General features: G+C 34.7%; 1 protein-coding gene across 1 annotated transcript in view; it reads left to right on the plus strand.

Annotated features, from left to right (window-relative positions):
- LOC123666582 (ecdysone-induced protein 74EF) overlaps positions 1 to 14,407 on the plus strand; it is a 128,616-nt gene extending 114,209 nt beyond the window's left edge. The window contains exon 6 of the mRNA XM_045600688.1: positions 13,743 to 14,407. Within this exon, the coding sequence (XP_045456644.1) occupies positions 13,743 to 14,275 (533 nt within the window). The 3' untranslated portion in view covers positions 14,276 to 14,407. The remainder of the gene's footprint in view (positions 1 to 13,742) is intronic.
- The last annotated feature ends 1,881 nt before the right edge of the window (positions 14,408 to 16,288 follow it).

A 16,288-nucleotide genomic window follows, 5' to 3' on the forward strand; every position in this document is an offset into this window, starting at 1 on the left:
ATCTTACTAACTCTCGCATATCCATTAATACGTAACTGAATGTCGTCAGTAAATAACCGCAAATTTGAATAAATGAAACGAAAATGGTCAACTAATGTAACGCATAATTACTATTTATATAATGGCGTGTGAAATCAAAATTTCCAATTTAGTCACTTCGGGATAATTACGTTACGTTATGCAAAAATAGTCATTTGAAATAAGTAATATAATTAGTGACAAGTCGTTCCGGCCTGTTTGCCCCCAGGGTCAGGTGGGGCAACGTTGAAAATGTAAGCCTTGACCGACCGTGCGCGGCCCTCAACTTAGAGCTAGCTGGAATATATCTCGTTTTTATCTTAACATTCACAGAAGTAAACATGTTCATGTATTAGTTACTAGTTACCGTGGACATTTTTAAATTATTTTAATTAATAATTGTGTTTGCTCGCAAACTAAAAAAAACCGACTTCGATTACATCGACGAGTAATACAACGTAGATTAACGAAAAAATTGTCAAGTAACTACGCGTTATCAAAGATTACTCAAAAAGTAGTTATCAGATCTCAATAAAATTTATATACCACATGACAAACATCAGCTTTCGATTAAATTAAAAATTATTAAAATCGGTACACCCGGTAAAAAGTTATTGCGGATTTTCAAGAGTTTCTCTCTATTTCTCTGGGATCCCATCATCAGATCCTAGTTTCCTTATCATAGTACTATACTAGGGATATCTCCTTTCCAACAAAAAAAGAATTATCAAAATCGGTACATCCAGTAGGCAGTTATGCAGTATAATACAACGTAGGTCGACGAAAAAAGCGTCAAGTAAAAACGCATTATTAGATATAACTCGAAAAGTAGTTGTTAGATCTCAAATAAATTTAAATGGGACCAATTGACACACACCAAATTTCGATTAAAAAAAATTGTTGAAGTCGGTCCACACGGTCAAAAGTTCTGATGTAACATACATTTAAAAAAAAATACAGTCGAATTGAGAACCTCATCCTTTTTTGGAAGTCGGCTCTCCTGATTATAAAGATAAATTTTAAACCCAATTTTGGAACTCATTATTTTAATATCAAGTTATATTAGTCGCCTGTTTATTTATTAAAATCGTAATGATTCGATAAGCTTATAAAGTCTTAACTATAAAAGCATAAATTTAACAAAAATTACCTAAACTTTAGAACTTCAATCCTATACAATCACATCAAAAAACCGATGGATATATTATTAGTTACAAAAGAAACTAAAACAATAAGAAATATATTTGCTACACAGAGTTATGTTACATTATATTATAGTTCGAGATTAGATATATATATATATATATATATATATATATATATATATATATATATATATATATATATATATATATATATATATATATAATATTTAACAGTACTTTTGATTACGAAAATTTTCAGTGTTGCAATCACAAAATATATAACGATCGCTTTATATTTTAATCGACACGAATAATCCGCAGAGCACATACGTAAACAATAAATTGATGTTTTTGATCTATTCATGTATGTAGGCCGCGCCGGATAGCACGCCGCAGCCGGAAACCAATATTAGAGATGAAGGCGAAACTTCTCGTGCACGCGATCTGCGCAGGCGCAGGTTGTTTTGCACACATCCTAAACCTTTAGCAATTAATATTGAAGCCAAATTTCATAAAACTGTGTGTAATAACACAAGCGACTCTCTTAAAACATTTTTGTGCTGAAATTGTATTATCTACTTTAAATAAACGATACATCACTACTGCAAACTTACGCCGAGTTGCACGAAAAGAAATTGAAATTTAAGTAGAGATTAAACTAATTTAATCACAAGAATTTCATACAATTAAAACTTTATACGTTAAATCGCAGTGAGACCAATTAGGTATATTCACTAAATATTTCTAAAAACTGTAATTGATATATTTAGTATTTAAGTTACTGTGCATAGTAAAAGTTATAAAACTTAGGCCATAAAATATCATGTAGCGACTTAAATGGGCGTAAAACCGCGCGGATTAGACAGTTGACAATAATTTAAGTCATTATTGTAACAATTCTATGAAATAAAAAGAGATAAGTTCCCGTTTGTATTCATCTTATATATCAAAAGTACTTTCAGCTTCCAAATGAATAGCAAAAAAAGTTAAACGCTCTTGGAGAAAATAGAGTTCTGAAGTCAATAGCCAATACATAGCCACCGAGTGATTGATCCAAGATGGCGTCCTGCAAGGAAGTGCAGGAATTCGCGAGGCGTGTTGGAGGACGCGGGGGCGGGGTGGCGGGGCGCGGCGCGGTGACCTTCGCGCGTTGATGCAATGTCGCCGTGTCATTGACCACGCGCCGCGCAAACAGTTGCAGCTCACCCCCCTCCCCTCCCCACTGCCGCCCACTCCCGCCTCCCCTGCACCCGCGTCGGCTATCAACCCGCGTCCCTCTCCTGCACTCACTTTTACCGTCGCATAAGGATGCTAGCTCCCATCGAGATATCCCTACATACTACCCGTGATAATAAATTAACATTTCAAACAATACGTACACCGTTGCTCAAGATCATATCGTGAGCAGTAACTAATTATAAAAAAAACAACAATAAGTTAATATCGAGGTACAATGGCGCGTATTTCGAGCGGGCGCCTACTGTGACCTTGACGAGTTAACTGTGAAAAAACATTATAGCAATATTATAACAAGGCGACATTTTCTTTAGTTACACGTATTTACGTAAGCGGGGTATATGAACTCCACGACGAATCACCTTCTGCGCGTCTCGATATACAGGTTGAGGTCGAATCTACAATAAAATTAGTTTTCGATAAAGCAACGACAAACAAGATGACTTTCGAGGCGAAGTTAATATTGATAACGTTACAGTAAGTCAAACTCGCTAATCGTAAACTCATTCCGATCCGTCTTTGAAACAAAACAATAGATAACAATTAATCATATATTAACATAATAATTAAAAACTGACATTACTTTCTTTCTAATATTTGATACGACAAAATTAAAATGCAAACAGTTATTTACAAACAATTATTTTTTTAAAATCAACTATTTAGAATTCCTTTTATCTATTAAAATGGTCATACACTTACAAAACTATCTTATTTCTAATTGGTCATTTTACTTACAAAATAAAAGGAATACGAATCAAGAACAAAAAAAAAAAACAAAACAGATAACGAAACAACAAAAAAGGAAAAAAATAGCATCGCCTATCTTCCTGAACGTGGCCCAAGTGATCCTGACCTTCCTCAACACATACGCGCCATAGTATTACCCGGCCTAAATAAATAGCCGGGGCGCACGAACAGGGCGCGTACATCGGACCGATAACTGCATCCGGCATGTTATTTGCATTACGATGTATAAAAAACTTTTAGGCAGATAGACTCCCATCGATAACCCGGCAACCCGCTCGTCGAAATGAAAGTTATCAGTTATTGGTTCGTTCGCTTTTCATGTTTTGAAATAATTACTATTATATAATCTCTAAAATGTTTATTTACTAAGGAAATGTTTATTAAAATTATTAAAGGTTGTGTAAATTATAATTACTGTCATAAACGTTTGAACTGTCAACCGTTTATTAAACCTTTAATATTCGAAGACAGCATTTTCAAAACTTATAATTAGTAATCGATGCATCACTGGTGTACCTAATCTATTACCATTTTACAACTGTATATTTTTAGCTAAAATTACTGTTTTAGGTTTATTAGTGTCATCATTGTTACCTGCGCTTAAAACTATATTACTTATTTGTTTGTTTGAAACAGACACGTGCATTAGTTGACCTAAAATTGGTTTAAACTTTAAAAAAGTGTGTGTGTACTGTACAGTACACACACACACACTTTGTACTTTTGTGTGCACGTAAGAAGTTATACTTTATTGGCTAGCTAACTTCACGTTGCTAACTTCTTCTTCGTTGAGTAGCTAACTTCAGGGTGTCAGTTTTTCGTAACGATCGTGGTAACTCATCAAAAAATTATGAAAAATCAAATTTTAAAAGGTAACGTTCTAGTTAATTTTGTCACCAAGATTCCTTACTACCTAGTAATTTTATTTACGCTTATTTAAGTTACTGTATACGTTGTTCTTTGGACGGTAATCTTAACTGTAAACTTTTATTTATTTAAAAATAAATTATACAAATCGATTCAACATATATTACGTATGTAAATACACAGTAAATAATGTATTCTTAATTATTGTCTATTAAAACAATGCAAATGAACGTTAAATTTTTATAACAATCAAATTATTTAAATACGAACAAGGAAATAGTGAAGACAAGTAAATGCGTCACTTTCTAGCCAATTCCACGTGCATGCGATAAACACGATAAGATAAAAGTGCCAAAATTAAAATTATGTAATTCAAAAGATTACTGTAAATATAATGTTAATAATATTCGCGAACGACAAAAATGTGAATTAGATAAGTGGCTACTTCCTACAGAGATAATGAGTGACCGTCCACCGATGACATGAACCAAACTATTTATTGTATATGTTTAATTAGCTGTGAAAACGTTAATTAGCAGCCAAATAAATCAGACCGTATTATTGTTAGTTCGTAATTCGTATCAAACAATACTCATTTACCAATTAAAATATTCATTCAATCCATTTCAGTACTATTATGATTTTTCCTATTTATCTACATTTATATTTACTAGTGGTCGCCCAGAGGTCGAATTTCGACCATAATTAAAAATTTAAATTAAATAAAAGCCAAAAAAAATAAAGAACCTTTTTTTAATTTTTCAATTTGACTACAGACTTTGACAGTCAACAAAAATTTCGTACTCCCCCGTCGGCGCAATTTACATAAAGATTGGTACAAAAATATTTTTATTTCATTACGTATAAATACGTTACGTTATTAAAATAAAAATATATATATTACTAAACTAAAAGGGAACAATCTAGTGTAATAAAACTTTTATGTACAGATAACGTTGCAAAATTTGCTTTCATATCACAAACTTTCATTTTATTTTTAATTAATACTAACAATGACAATTATACTTATGAATAATGATACGCGAGAAAGGCTCCATTTATACACGAAAAAGTAGCTTGCAGTGTTTACAATATTACTATAATAGACTATATTTTTGTGATAAGAATTAATATCTTCAAACAGTTGATAAGTCATTAAAATATTAAATTAGTAAACGATAGTACGCAAAATTTCAAGTGTTCATTAGTATTGAAAGCGAGCCTATTCCAAAGGTTGCGGGTGACACCATAACGGTGACGTCACAGCGTTACAAACAATTACGAGTTACGCAAGGAAAGCCGCCGTTTGCACCAATGACAACTGCAGGCCGGCGCGGGTTGACATTCGAATGCAAATGTTTCACAGAACACGCAATATTACATTTGCATAAAATTCCAATAAACGCAGCTCGCAGCTTCCGAGTCAAAGAGCTTAAGATGTTCACACATATTTATCATTAGAGAAAATATGAGTTAAAAGAATTTATGTTAAAAATATCGAACGTTGCGAAAGAAGTGTATTCGTCGTGGAATACTCATGGGATTCTTAATCTAAATACCTTCCAGAAATACCGTGACACAATTCGCCCACGTGACCCCGTTACATGTGCCGCCCTCCGATATCTGTTACGTAAGGTGCAGCGCGGGCGCAGCGCTGACCTTACTTAACGCAACGCAAGTTCGGCGAGAACGGGGAAATAGGAATTATTGTTACACCGATAATATTGATAAATAACTAAAACTATAATTATAACCGAAGATCAATTAAGACGAAATATTGATTTGTTTTAAAAGTTATAACAAACCTATTTACTCGTATAATAAACAAGTGACAACGCGAAATGTACTATCTCGCGTTTTCACTTTTTATTATAGAGCAGTTTTATTCCGTTTGTGGAAACAAAAATAAGAATTGTTACAATTTAAGTAGAACCAATAACAGCTAAACGTAGAAGTAATTTTAATAGGCATCAAGTGATTTCAACAATGTTTTTCAAGATACACTGATAGGCCTATTATATCACTTTTTAATTATTAATCGATGACATATGTTCGATTAAAATATTTAAGCTGTAATCGAATTTATACACGTGTAAGAACTACTTGATCGATTTAACATTTCTTTTGCTATTAGAAACCACCTCATAACTTTAACTTAAAGCAACAGACGCTGATATGCTGTGTGGTTACGGCAGTTAAGAATATAGCCACCCCCTCTCTTCCCGTGGGTGTCGTAAGGCGACTAAGGGATATCAAGAGGGATATCAAAGGGATCACAGTTTCACTACCACCTTGGAACTTAAAAAGCCGACCGATGGCGGGATAACCATCCAACTGCCGGCTTTGAAATACGCAGGTCGAAGACGGGCAGCAGCGTCTTCGATTTTTTTTTTATGTCACTAGGTCGGCAAACAAGCGTACGACTCACCCGATTGTAAGCGATTACCGTAGCTTATAGACGCCATCAACACCAGAGGCATCGCAAGTGCGTTGCCAACCCAATCCCCAATCCCCCCAGGAGCTCTGGTCACCTTACTCACCAACAGGAACACAATAATGCTTGAAAACAGTATTATTTTGCTATGGTCTTCTGTAAGGTCGAGGTACTACCCCAGTCGGGCTGAAGCTAGTCCTGCGGTCACCAACCCGGCTGCCCAGCGTAGTGACTATGGGCAACACAGATGAAATCACGCCATTTTTGGCGTGAATTTTTGGAGGCCTATGTCCAGCAGTGGATTGCGATAGACTGAAGTGTGTGTGATGAACAGACTGATATTAGAGTAACTATAACCATGAATGGTAATATAAATAATGTTACTTATAATGTTAATTAAAAAATAGATGCAACTAAAATTTTATACCAAAATCTTATTCCAATATTTTCCTGCGAATATCAACTGCAAACTTATTAAATATATTTACTGAGAATCAGTATATTTTTTGAAGTAAAACTTTTTTACGTACGCTTGACTTGGGGAGTAAACTAGTAAATGTGTGACGAGAGAGTTACGAAAAGTGTGATCGCGCGAAGCGAACGTAAGTTGAGAGGGAGATATGAGTTAGTGAAGATAGAAAGAGAGACATTTAAGTTGCGTATATTACTGTAGGTAGTATTTTTTTTATTCTATAACACGATTAAACCATTACTTAATATAGTGTATATCAAAAACTTAAATTATATATTTTTACGTGACATAACTGACAAAAGATTGTAAATAATTAATTATTACACCATGTTGATAACAAACGATTTATTTATAAAAATTAATTTGCAATATTAAAGAGGTGTTTTTATTTAAATTTGTGAGTTTATCGCGAAAGCGGGCGGAATTTGTATAAATTAGCCGGGCAAAGTCACCTTGATAACGAAATGCAAAAACAATTTATCACCTCGTCTTACTCGCTCGGATAAGGCATAAAAATGTATACAATAAAAAATTTCCATCCTCTCGACGAACTAACTCTAAACGAAACATTAAACATGCAGAGACCGTATGTAGTTCACATACACTCATTTCAACAAAAGCAAATTCTTTATACTAATTAAAATTTACTTTTTAAAGAATTTAGTATCTATTATTTTATAATCACATAATTGCCACAATCGTTTAAATTGCTTAATTAATAAATAATTATCATTGATTAAAAATACTTAGCAAACAAAATATATTTTTAAACATTTCGCAAACGTAGTTAGTAGTTAAGTCAAATAGGGAATAAGGAAAATCACGAAGCGCGACGCGTAATCTTGTAAGCACTAAGCAGGAGCGACGGGAGTAGAGGGATGCGCGGGCACAGGATCCGTGTGTGTGTGTGTGTGCGTGTATGTGAAGGTCAACCGGCGGCGTCATTTCCTGGTCATTGCCTGCCTCATCCGACGCCCGTCTGCACGCGCACACACACACGCGAGCTATGCACTCTTAGAAACTCGCACACCGCTTTCCGGTGCCACAGGAAAACGTACGTAGATGTAGCCATTGTGAGCGGCTCTATGGGAGGATGTAAGTGAATAAAAATTGCATTGTTTATGCATGATAATCAAACTAGGATAGCTATGTACGACTTCAACGTGACTGTGGATTTTTAACTTCGACCGAATCACGACTGGCTTTTGTTCCGACCGACAGCAATAGCTGGATGTTGAGAAACAAAAAATAATAAGGCAATTATTTTAAGACTTTTAAACCAGCCTCAGTAATACATAACATATAAGAAATTAACAGACAAACGATGGCTACATAAATATTCAGACTATTAATAATAGCGTGGCGTGTGTTTAAAACAAAGAAACACGCTCTATACACAAATGTTACGTGTGTAATCTTCGCGATTCGCGTTATCTCTTCCGGCAAAAATATTCGCAAGATATTTTTGTTGTTCGCAAAACGCAGCTTGTTGCTTGCAGGAAACATTTAGCGATCTTATCTGGTATCAAGTGATATTTCGATATCAGCAAAAACGCATAAAAGGCTAACTTGAAGCTGATATAATTATGTAATGTAACAATTGTAAAGCTAAAAGCAATTTTACGTTCGTCCTTTAACCCAGAACATTGAGCTATTACGAAAGCCACAAGCGTAGCGTCCGTACCGAGATAATGAGCCTATAAACGATGAAACAATAGTGTTTGTATCACAAGAGGTTTGTGGGGTAACCTATTTCTCGCGTGCGGGATGCGAGAACCGGTCGTATCCCTCCTCCACATTCTTGTAACCGGGAATAAAATACCGTCATAGCGGCTGACGGCTTCAAACATCACCCGTAGAGCATCGCGATAGAGTTTAGTTTCGAGCGAGCGTCACGGTGAGTAGTTTTCTTTTCGCATAAAGGGAGCGAAGATGACACTAGATGTACGGGCGTCGTAACCTTGGTATTGCAGCAGTTGAACCAGTAGGATGCGTTCTGCGCATCCGCTAAAAATAGAACCACCATCACCGACGCATAATATATGCTTTTTGTGATGTTTTGCGTTAGTGTTCCCAGGCAGGAACGTGGAACGGTTCATTGAAACGTTAGCGTATAACACAATGACATCGCCATCCGCTATCATTCGCATTTATCTCTTAAATTGCGAAGTGTATAGCGTTTTGGGTCGAAATAGCATGTTTTCCAATTGAAACTAGACGAAAACCCCGAAATATGGACCCTTCCGTGCCGTTATAGTGGGCATTAAGTTGAATTACATGCTTGTTTATTAGTTAAAATTATATATTTGTATTTAATCTATTTGCATAAACGGTTTGAAATTAACGTTTTAGAAAAAAACATGTTTATGTTTTATTACATTTTTATTCATTTCTGTTGTTTCCAATGTTAAAATTTTAAACCTGTTTCATTTACAAAATAAATTGCTTAAGTTATCTTATTAAATATTATTTCTTATATAATTTTATTCAAAAATTACTGTTTATGAATAGATCAAGTTCAGTCTGATAGTAATTGGCGACAGTAGTTTAAACTCTTATCGAATATATTTAGCTTATCATAACATGTTCAGTACTAAAAAAAGCAAAAGGGTCTACTTACCCCTGTTTCAATATGTACCTATTTAGTGAATACCCAAAATGATATTTCATAAAATTTCCAAACGGAAAGCAATCTTACCAAATATATAATGTATTAACCCCTGATGTCTCCCATTAAATTTTTGGCCATTATGAGTGTTAATTTTTAAATTAATATTCGTAACGTTTATAAATGATACACAAAACGAAAGGTGTCTTTTTTATTTTAGTGTGGTTTATCCTTATGCAAGGCATGACAAATTAACACACGTGTCAGCGGGGTGAACGACCTGCCGATAAGCCGCGCGAAAATACGCGACTTAGATAATATTAGAAAGAAAATGGCGGACGACGGACGCGGACGCGACCATAGCCGAGTTTACCGCGCGCCGACCAAATAAACTTGACATTTACATTAAATAATTTTACGTTACAGATTTAACTACCACACGAATAAATTAACTTGTATAACTATCATTACTGTTATACAGATAAACACAAAACATTTCATAAAATTTATATTCTATTTTATTTAACAGCCACATCTTTTATGTATTTTCTTCGAAAGTATAGCAAATAATTATATTAATCTATGTAATATAAGTAATACATATCATGTACGATTCTTATGTCCAAAATTTTTATTATATACTATATTTTTTACGTCAATATAATCGTAGTTAGAGTACAACCATAATGACCGCACCCTTATAAAACCTATCTTGAAAAACAAGTGGAATCTATAAATATTTATAGAACGGTATTATCATTGTGATTTTAAAAGTTTATCTTATCGCAGAAAAATGCAAAAATGTATTAAATAGTTTTTGAATTAACCAACTTCCTTGTTTCAAATGTTCCCAGACATAGAGTTCGTATTTGATCATTCGTCATATCCTCGTGTATTTATAGTATGTTTCGCGTTACTGAACCGCAGTAATTAACAAATTTCAAAGATCGAGTAATAAGAGCGAAAGCAAACAAAACCTAGTTTTACGATATTCCGCTTCATCCGTTCTATTAATATGTTTTTAACGAAAAGAATGCGATCAAACTTTATAGTTCCAAGAAAGCTATCGTAAGATAAAAATAATATTTTTATCACAATTTACCACAGATACTATAAATTTTTCATAGAGTAAGTAACATATTATATTAATTAAAATAAAGAATACAACAAATATAATAACTAATTTTTTCATAGTTGCATAAAATTAATGAAAGAGTTTAATATATTCGTATAAATGTAATTGCTATATCTGTCTGCGTACAAATAGAACTGGCTTGACATGTAAAGGAAAACACAAGCGAGTGTCCGCATCGGGGTCAAGGCGACTTGACGCAACACTTATCTATTCGACGCTCTTATCAAACAGCTTGCTGGATTTTTTAAGTGTTGAATTGTTTTATCTGTTGAGAAATATTCTACAGCCTATATTTTTCTTGTGAGAAAAACAAACAAATTTTTTTATGATAATATTAAATATAATTCTGAACGCACCCGCAAACTATTTAGATACGTCTTATGCGATCTAGTCTATAGCTTTGGACTTCGATAAAGCTTTAATGACAATAATTATGAATTAATTTCCTAACAATACTGGTCATTTATACTTAATATTTTGTGAATCAAAAAATAAAAACTTTAAAAAATATTTTCTTACATACAAAAATTTTACCTATTAAAGCTATAAGATAACTAATAACAGCCGAACGACTAAAAGAATTGTACAATTATCGCTGCCAAATTATCTTCCGAATTCAAAGAACTAAATATAAAAACTAAGTTGTTGCTAAATTATTTATTGTGCTAGCTTCTATGCAAAAAAAAACGAGTGTGCTTTAGACCACAAGACTGAAGTAAGACTTTCTATCTTCAACTTAAACTCCCACTCTCCCGTTCGCCTCGCCCAATCACACTTTTCGTAACGCTCTCTTCACACATTCTCCAGCATATTCCCCAAGTTAAGCATGCATAAAGAAGTTTTACTTAAAAAAAAAAAACGACAGCCAGCGATAAGCCCTTAAAAACAATGCCGGTTTGACTTTACTAACAAATTCATAAAATATATTAAAAGCATCATTCTTATTTACTTCAGGAATTACTTGAACTTCATCATTGAAGAGTTAAAGGATCCAGTTCGAAATCTAACTAAACTACAGCACAAATCCAGAAAATACACATATAGTTAGCAAACACATACTCCTCAAGCAGATATTAATAAACAAAAAACTCAAAGATATTAAAAAAAAGGTTTCGAATCGGTAACGTATATATGTTACTATGAGTCAAAGGAATTATTTCGTCTTCTCTCGCCACGTTATAAACATTTATCATTTCGTGTTTACGTGATTACATTTCGCTAAAGTAAAATATTTGGCATAGTTTCTTGTCTAACTCTCAAAAAAATTAAATATAAATTTTATGTTTCGAAGTAAATAAACAATATATGAATCGCTTGTTTAAATATAGAAAGACTCTGTGGGCTATCAAAAAATAATTTTCATATATGACTAGCCCGTTGGCGCAGTTTGTAATGATCCTGCTTTCTGCTCCGGGGGTTGTGGTTTCGATTCTCACTCTGAGTCTAGGTGTAAAATATATATATATATATATATATATATATATATATATATAGTAAAATAAATAGTAATCATCATCATCATTACAGCCTATACAGTCCACTGCTGGACATAGGCCTCCACAAGTTCACGCCAAAAATAACGTGAACTCATGTGTTTTGCCCATAGTCACCACGCTGGGCAGGCGGGTTGGTGACCGCAGGGCTGGCTTTCTCGCACTGAAGACGCTGCTGCCCGTCTTCGGCCTGTGTATTTCAAAGCCAGCAGTTGGATGGTTATCCCGCCATCGGTCGGCTTCTTAAGTTCCAAGATGGTTGTGGAACCTTGTTATCCCTTAGTCGCCTCTTACGACACCCACGGGAAGAGAGGGGCTAAAATTCTTTAGTGCCGTAGCCACACAGCAAAAAAATAATATTTAAATAAATAAAAAATAATACTTAAATAGTAATAATATACTACAATAGTGTAGTTATAATAGTACCAATACTGTTCCTTATGAATAAATAACGATTATAATTTTCGCTGTAACCCATAAATAAATTATTTCTTGTTAATGACTAGAGCAATTAGTGTCTATTATTCACAATAACTTGTATTGCGTATAAATAATAGAAATGTGTAAGTACTTCGTTGTTTAATTCATTGAATAATATTAATTCATTTTTTATTAAAAAAAACGCCCGATGACACTTTTCGTAACGCTCTCGTCACACATTGATCAACTTACTTCCCAAATCAAACGAAGTTTTACTTAAAAAAAAATGAAACCTATCTTCCATCGTTAAAAATATTTCGACTCTATCTTTGCAAACCTATTATTTATAAGTATAAATGTATTTTTTTTTTCATTCAATTGCGAATAAAAACAATAACTTAATATTTTATTAATTTAAAAAAATACACACAACTTCCGTCCCAATAAAAATAAACTAAAACTTATAAAATGTTATGTCCGTTCATGTAAGTGTGTATGTAGTCAAGTATACATGTATTTCATATTATTAATTTTGAATAAGTTTATAGATTTATATTCATTATTATTAATCACTCTTTCACTTCTGTGCCCCGCGGTAACATCAATTGTCACCACCATGGGTAGACTGGTAGAGATCTCTAGAGATAAGTTCGCCCTGGCTAACTTTCTTTGTAAATATAATTTTTACTTGTTTCTTTCTCGTTTTTTTTTTTCTTCTTGTCTTCTTCTTTGTTCTAAGTGCAATTAAGAATATAGGTATATAAAATGTGATATTCCAGTATCGAAAATAACGTAAGAATTGAAATTCTCGAAAGCGATAAATTACATTCGAATAATTACATATCCAACACTTACATGTATTAGGAAACAGTTTCAGCTGAATTTCTTGTAAAAAATATCATAAATACAGGAAGTTACGAATGTCGATCGACTAACCCACTTGCGGGTTGCGGCATTCGCTTTAACAGACCGGTTTTTAGATTGCTAACTATAGTTTGAGCTGGCTAATTGCGATACCATTTTTAAGTAATTTCCTAAAAGCCTAAATATATTTAGTTCACAAAATTATATATTTCTTAAAGCAAAAAAAAATCGAATAGCATAGAGGCCTCTACCGGTCGGTGTGCTCAGCAAATAACCATCGGTGTCTCTTACGTGTTCCAGTGGGTGCGGTGGGCGAGCGCGAGGCGTACGCGTACGGCTACGGAGGCGGGGGCGGCGCGCACCACTTCGCCGCGCCCGCGCCGCCGCCGCTGCCGCACGACGACCTGCCCTACTCCGTGTTCGACTTCGGCGACTACCAGCGGCACCATCATCACAACAAGCTCAAGCCCAAGAAGAGGCCGCGCACCGACGCGCCTCCCGCGCCTGGCGTCAAGCGCAAGAGCCGCGAGGGCTCCACCACCTACCTGTGGGAGTTCCTGCTGAAGCTGCTGCAGGACCGCGAGTACTGCCCGCGCTATATCAAGTGGACGAACCGCGAGAAGGGCGTGTTCAAGCTGGTGGACTCGAAGGCGGTGTCGCGGCTGTGGGGCTTGCACAAGAACAAGCCCGACATGAACTACGAGACGATGGGGCGCGCGCTGCGCTACTACTACCAGCGCGGCATCCTCGCCAAGGTGGACGGCCAGCGTCTCGTGTACCAGTTCGTGGACGTGCCCAAGGACATCGTGGAGATCGACTGCTCGCTCGCGTAGAGCGCCACGTGTCCGCGCAGGGCGTCGTCGTATCGTCATACGTAACTATTCGTAGAGTCGTTATTCGTTTCGCTCTTTCGTAAGTTTTTCACGAACTACTTAAATAGTAAATATCGTCTATTTTTCAAGTCATCATGCATTACGTTCTTTCCGATCGCTTCTAATAATGTCCTTAAGATAAATATTATAATTCTCAAATTCAACTAATATAACGTTTATTATTGAATTAAATATTTATACAGAATAGGAGAGACGAAATTGATTGCTCAAATGTTTATATATACCTATTTTTAGGGGAATTTCAGAAAGGAACACTAAAATTTGCTAGATGTTATATGATATACGGTATGGAGTGACTTTTGTATAATGTAAAACGAATTTTTAAGAGTTTGTAACGTTTCTATACATATTGTAACGCAGCGCCGCGCCGCCGGCGGCGGCCGAACAGAACTTCCTACCTCAAAACTACGCAAAAATAATATTACATATTATGAATATACAATTTATTCGAAAAAAAAAACAGTTTTTACAATCGCAATAAGTAATATTATAGTCTAAATAAGAGTTTATATAAAAGAAATATTTACGTAATGAAAATGTTTATATTATAAAGACGGAAATATCGTATTATATTGCCCTCAGAAGAAATATGTATGAACTCTTTGGTGCTTTTTACGGCCATTCGCATATTTACACCTTGTTGAAGCTAACGACCTCAATTATATTTATATATATATATATTCTTATTAATTCAATTTATCTACCAATTATCTAGCTACATACATTGTTCCTTTGTTGCGATCGAGCAGACAGAGCCCTCAGGGGGTAAAAACTAAAAAAAAAAAACTAATGAAACATCCAGAGACAGAGATCTTTCTCACAAATCTCTTTAGATAAAATTATATTTACTATTTCATAATAAATGTCCCTTTTAAAGTACAATTTAGCTGAATTTTATACAAAATTGCAATCCCTGAGGGCGTGGAATCGGTCGTCTGAATTCTATCTCTTTTTTAATGTGTCATTTTACCTATGATTGAAACCGAATTTTCAATTGATATTATTAAGGTTCCCGTTTGTAGAATAACAATTCTACACTAGAGTACTGAAACCAACTGCCAACTTTGTGTTAGAGAACTTTATATATAAGACGTAATTTTTGTGAGTTATTTGTGTTAATTAAAAATAAATGTTTACTGTAAGTGAGCTGTTATAAGTAAACATGTTCTAGTTTATTTCGTTTATTTAAATTTACTATAAGCCTGTTGGGGGGCCCCGCGCTGGCTTTCATTCGACATATCAGAGTGTATAGTATTCATATTACATTATTATGTTTAACAAAAATATATTTTCTCAGCATATCAGATGAGTTCGATATTAAATCGTCAATCTATTGTGATATAATATTTCGCACCAGCGCGGGACTCCTATTTTTTGTTACCTGAATAAATATTATTAATAATTAATTACGATTTGTGGTCCAATGTTAATGAAACATAATACTTTTAACTAGATAGTCGTTAAAAGATCAGGTTAAGCCGTAGCCTAGTTCGCGTTCAGTTTACGATTCACGAATACAAAGACGAATCAAGATTTTGTATATTTATTCTTAGTACACGATTTATTTCTGACCGGCGAGAGGAATTGTTAGTTAGGTGTGCGTCCAGTTAGTGAAGACGGAGCGCGCAGCCCTCGTATAAAATAATCTGTAATTTTCAAATGTTATGGAATATTTTAATATTCAAGTTAAAATATATCGATTTATCAGCGAGTAAGTTTTTTTATATAAATATATATTATATCGTTGTGTCGTTGACGCGGGCCTGCGCGCTTAGTCCTCGAACCGAAAAGGGTCAGTGAAGCCTTAACCGAATCGAATGTCAAGTAAATGGGTGCTAAGTGTGGGACTGACGGAGTGACGCGGTAGGAACAGGTTGCGATGCGTGGACCCGACCGGAACACTGCTACCGAACCACTCGAGCCGCTGGTACTAGGCGCTGACGCGAATAGCGT

This window comes from Melitaea cinxia, chromosome 2 (genome assembly GCF_905220565.1).
Source record: "Melitaea cinxia chromosome 2, ilMelCinx1.1, whole genome shotgun sequence".
In the NCBI taxonomy this organism is placed as follows: Eukaryota; Metazoa; Arthropoda; class Insecta; order Lepidoptera; family Nymphalidae; genus Melitaea; species Melitaea cinxia.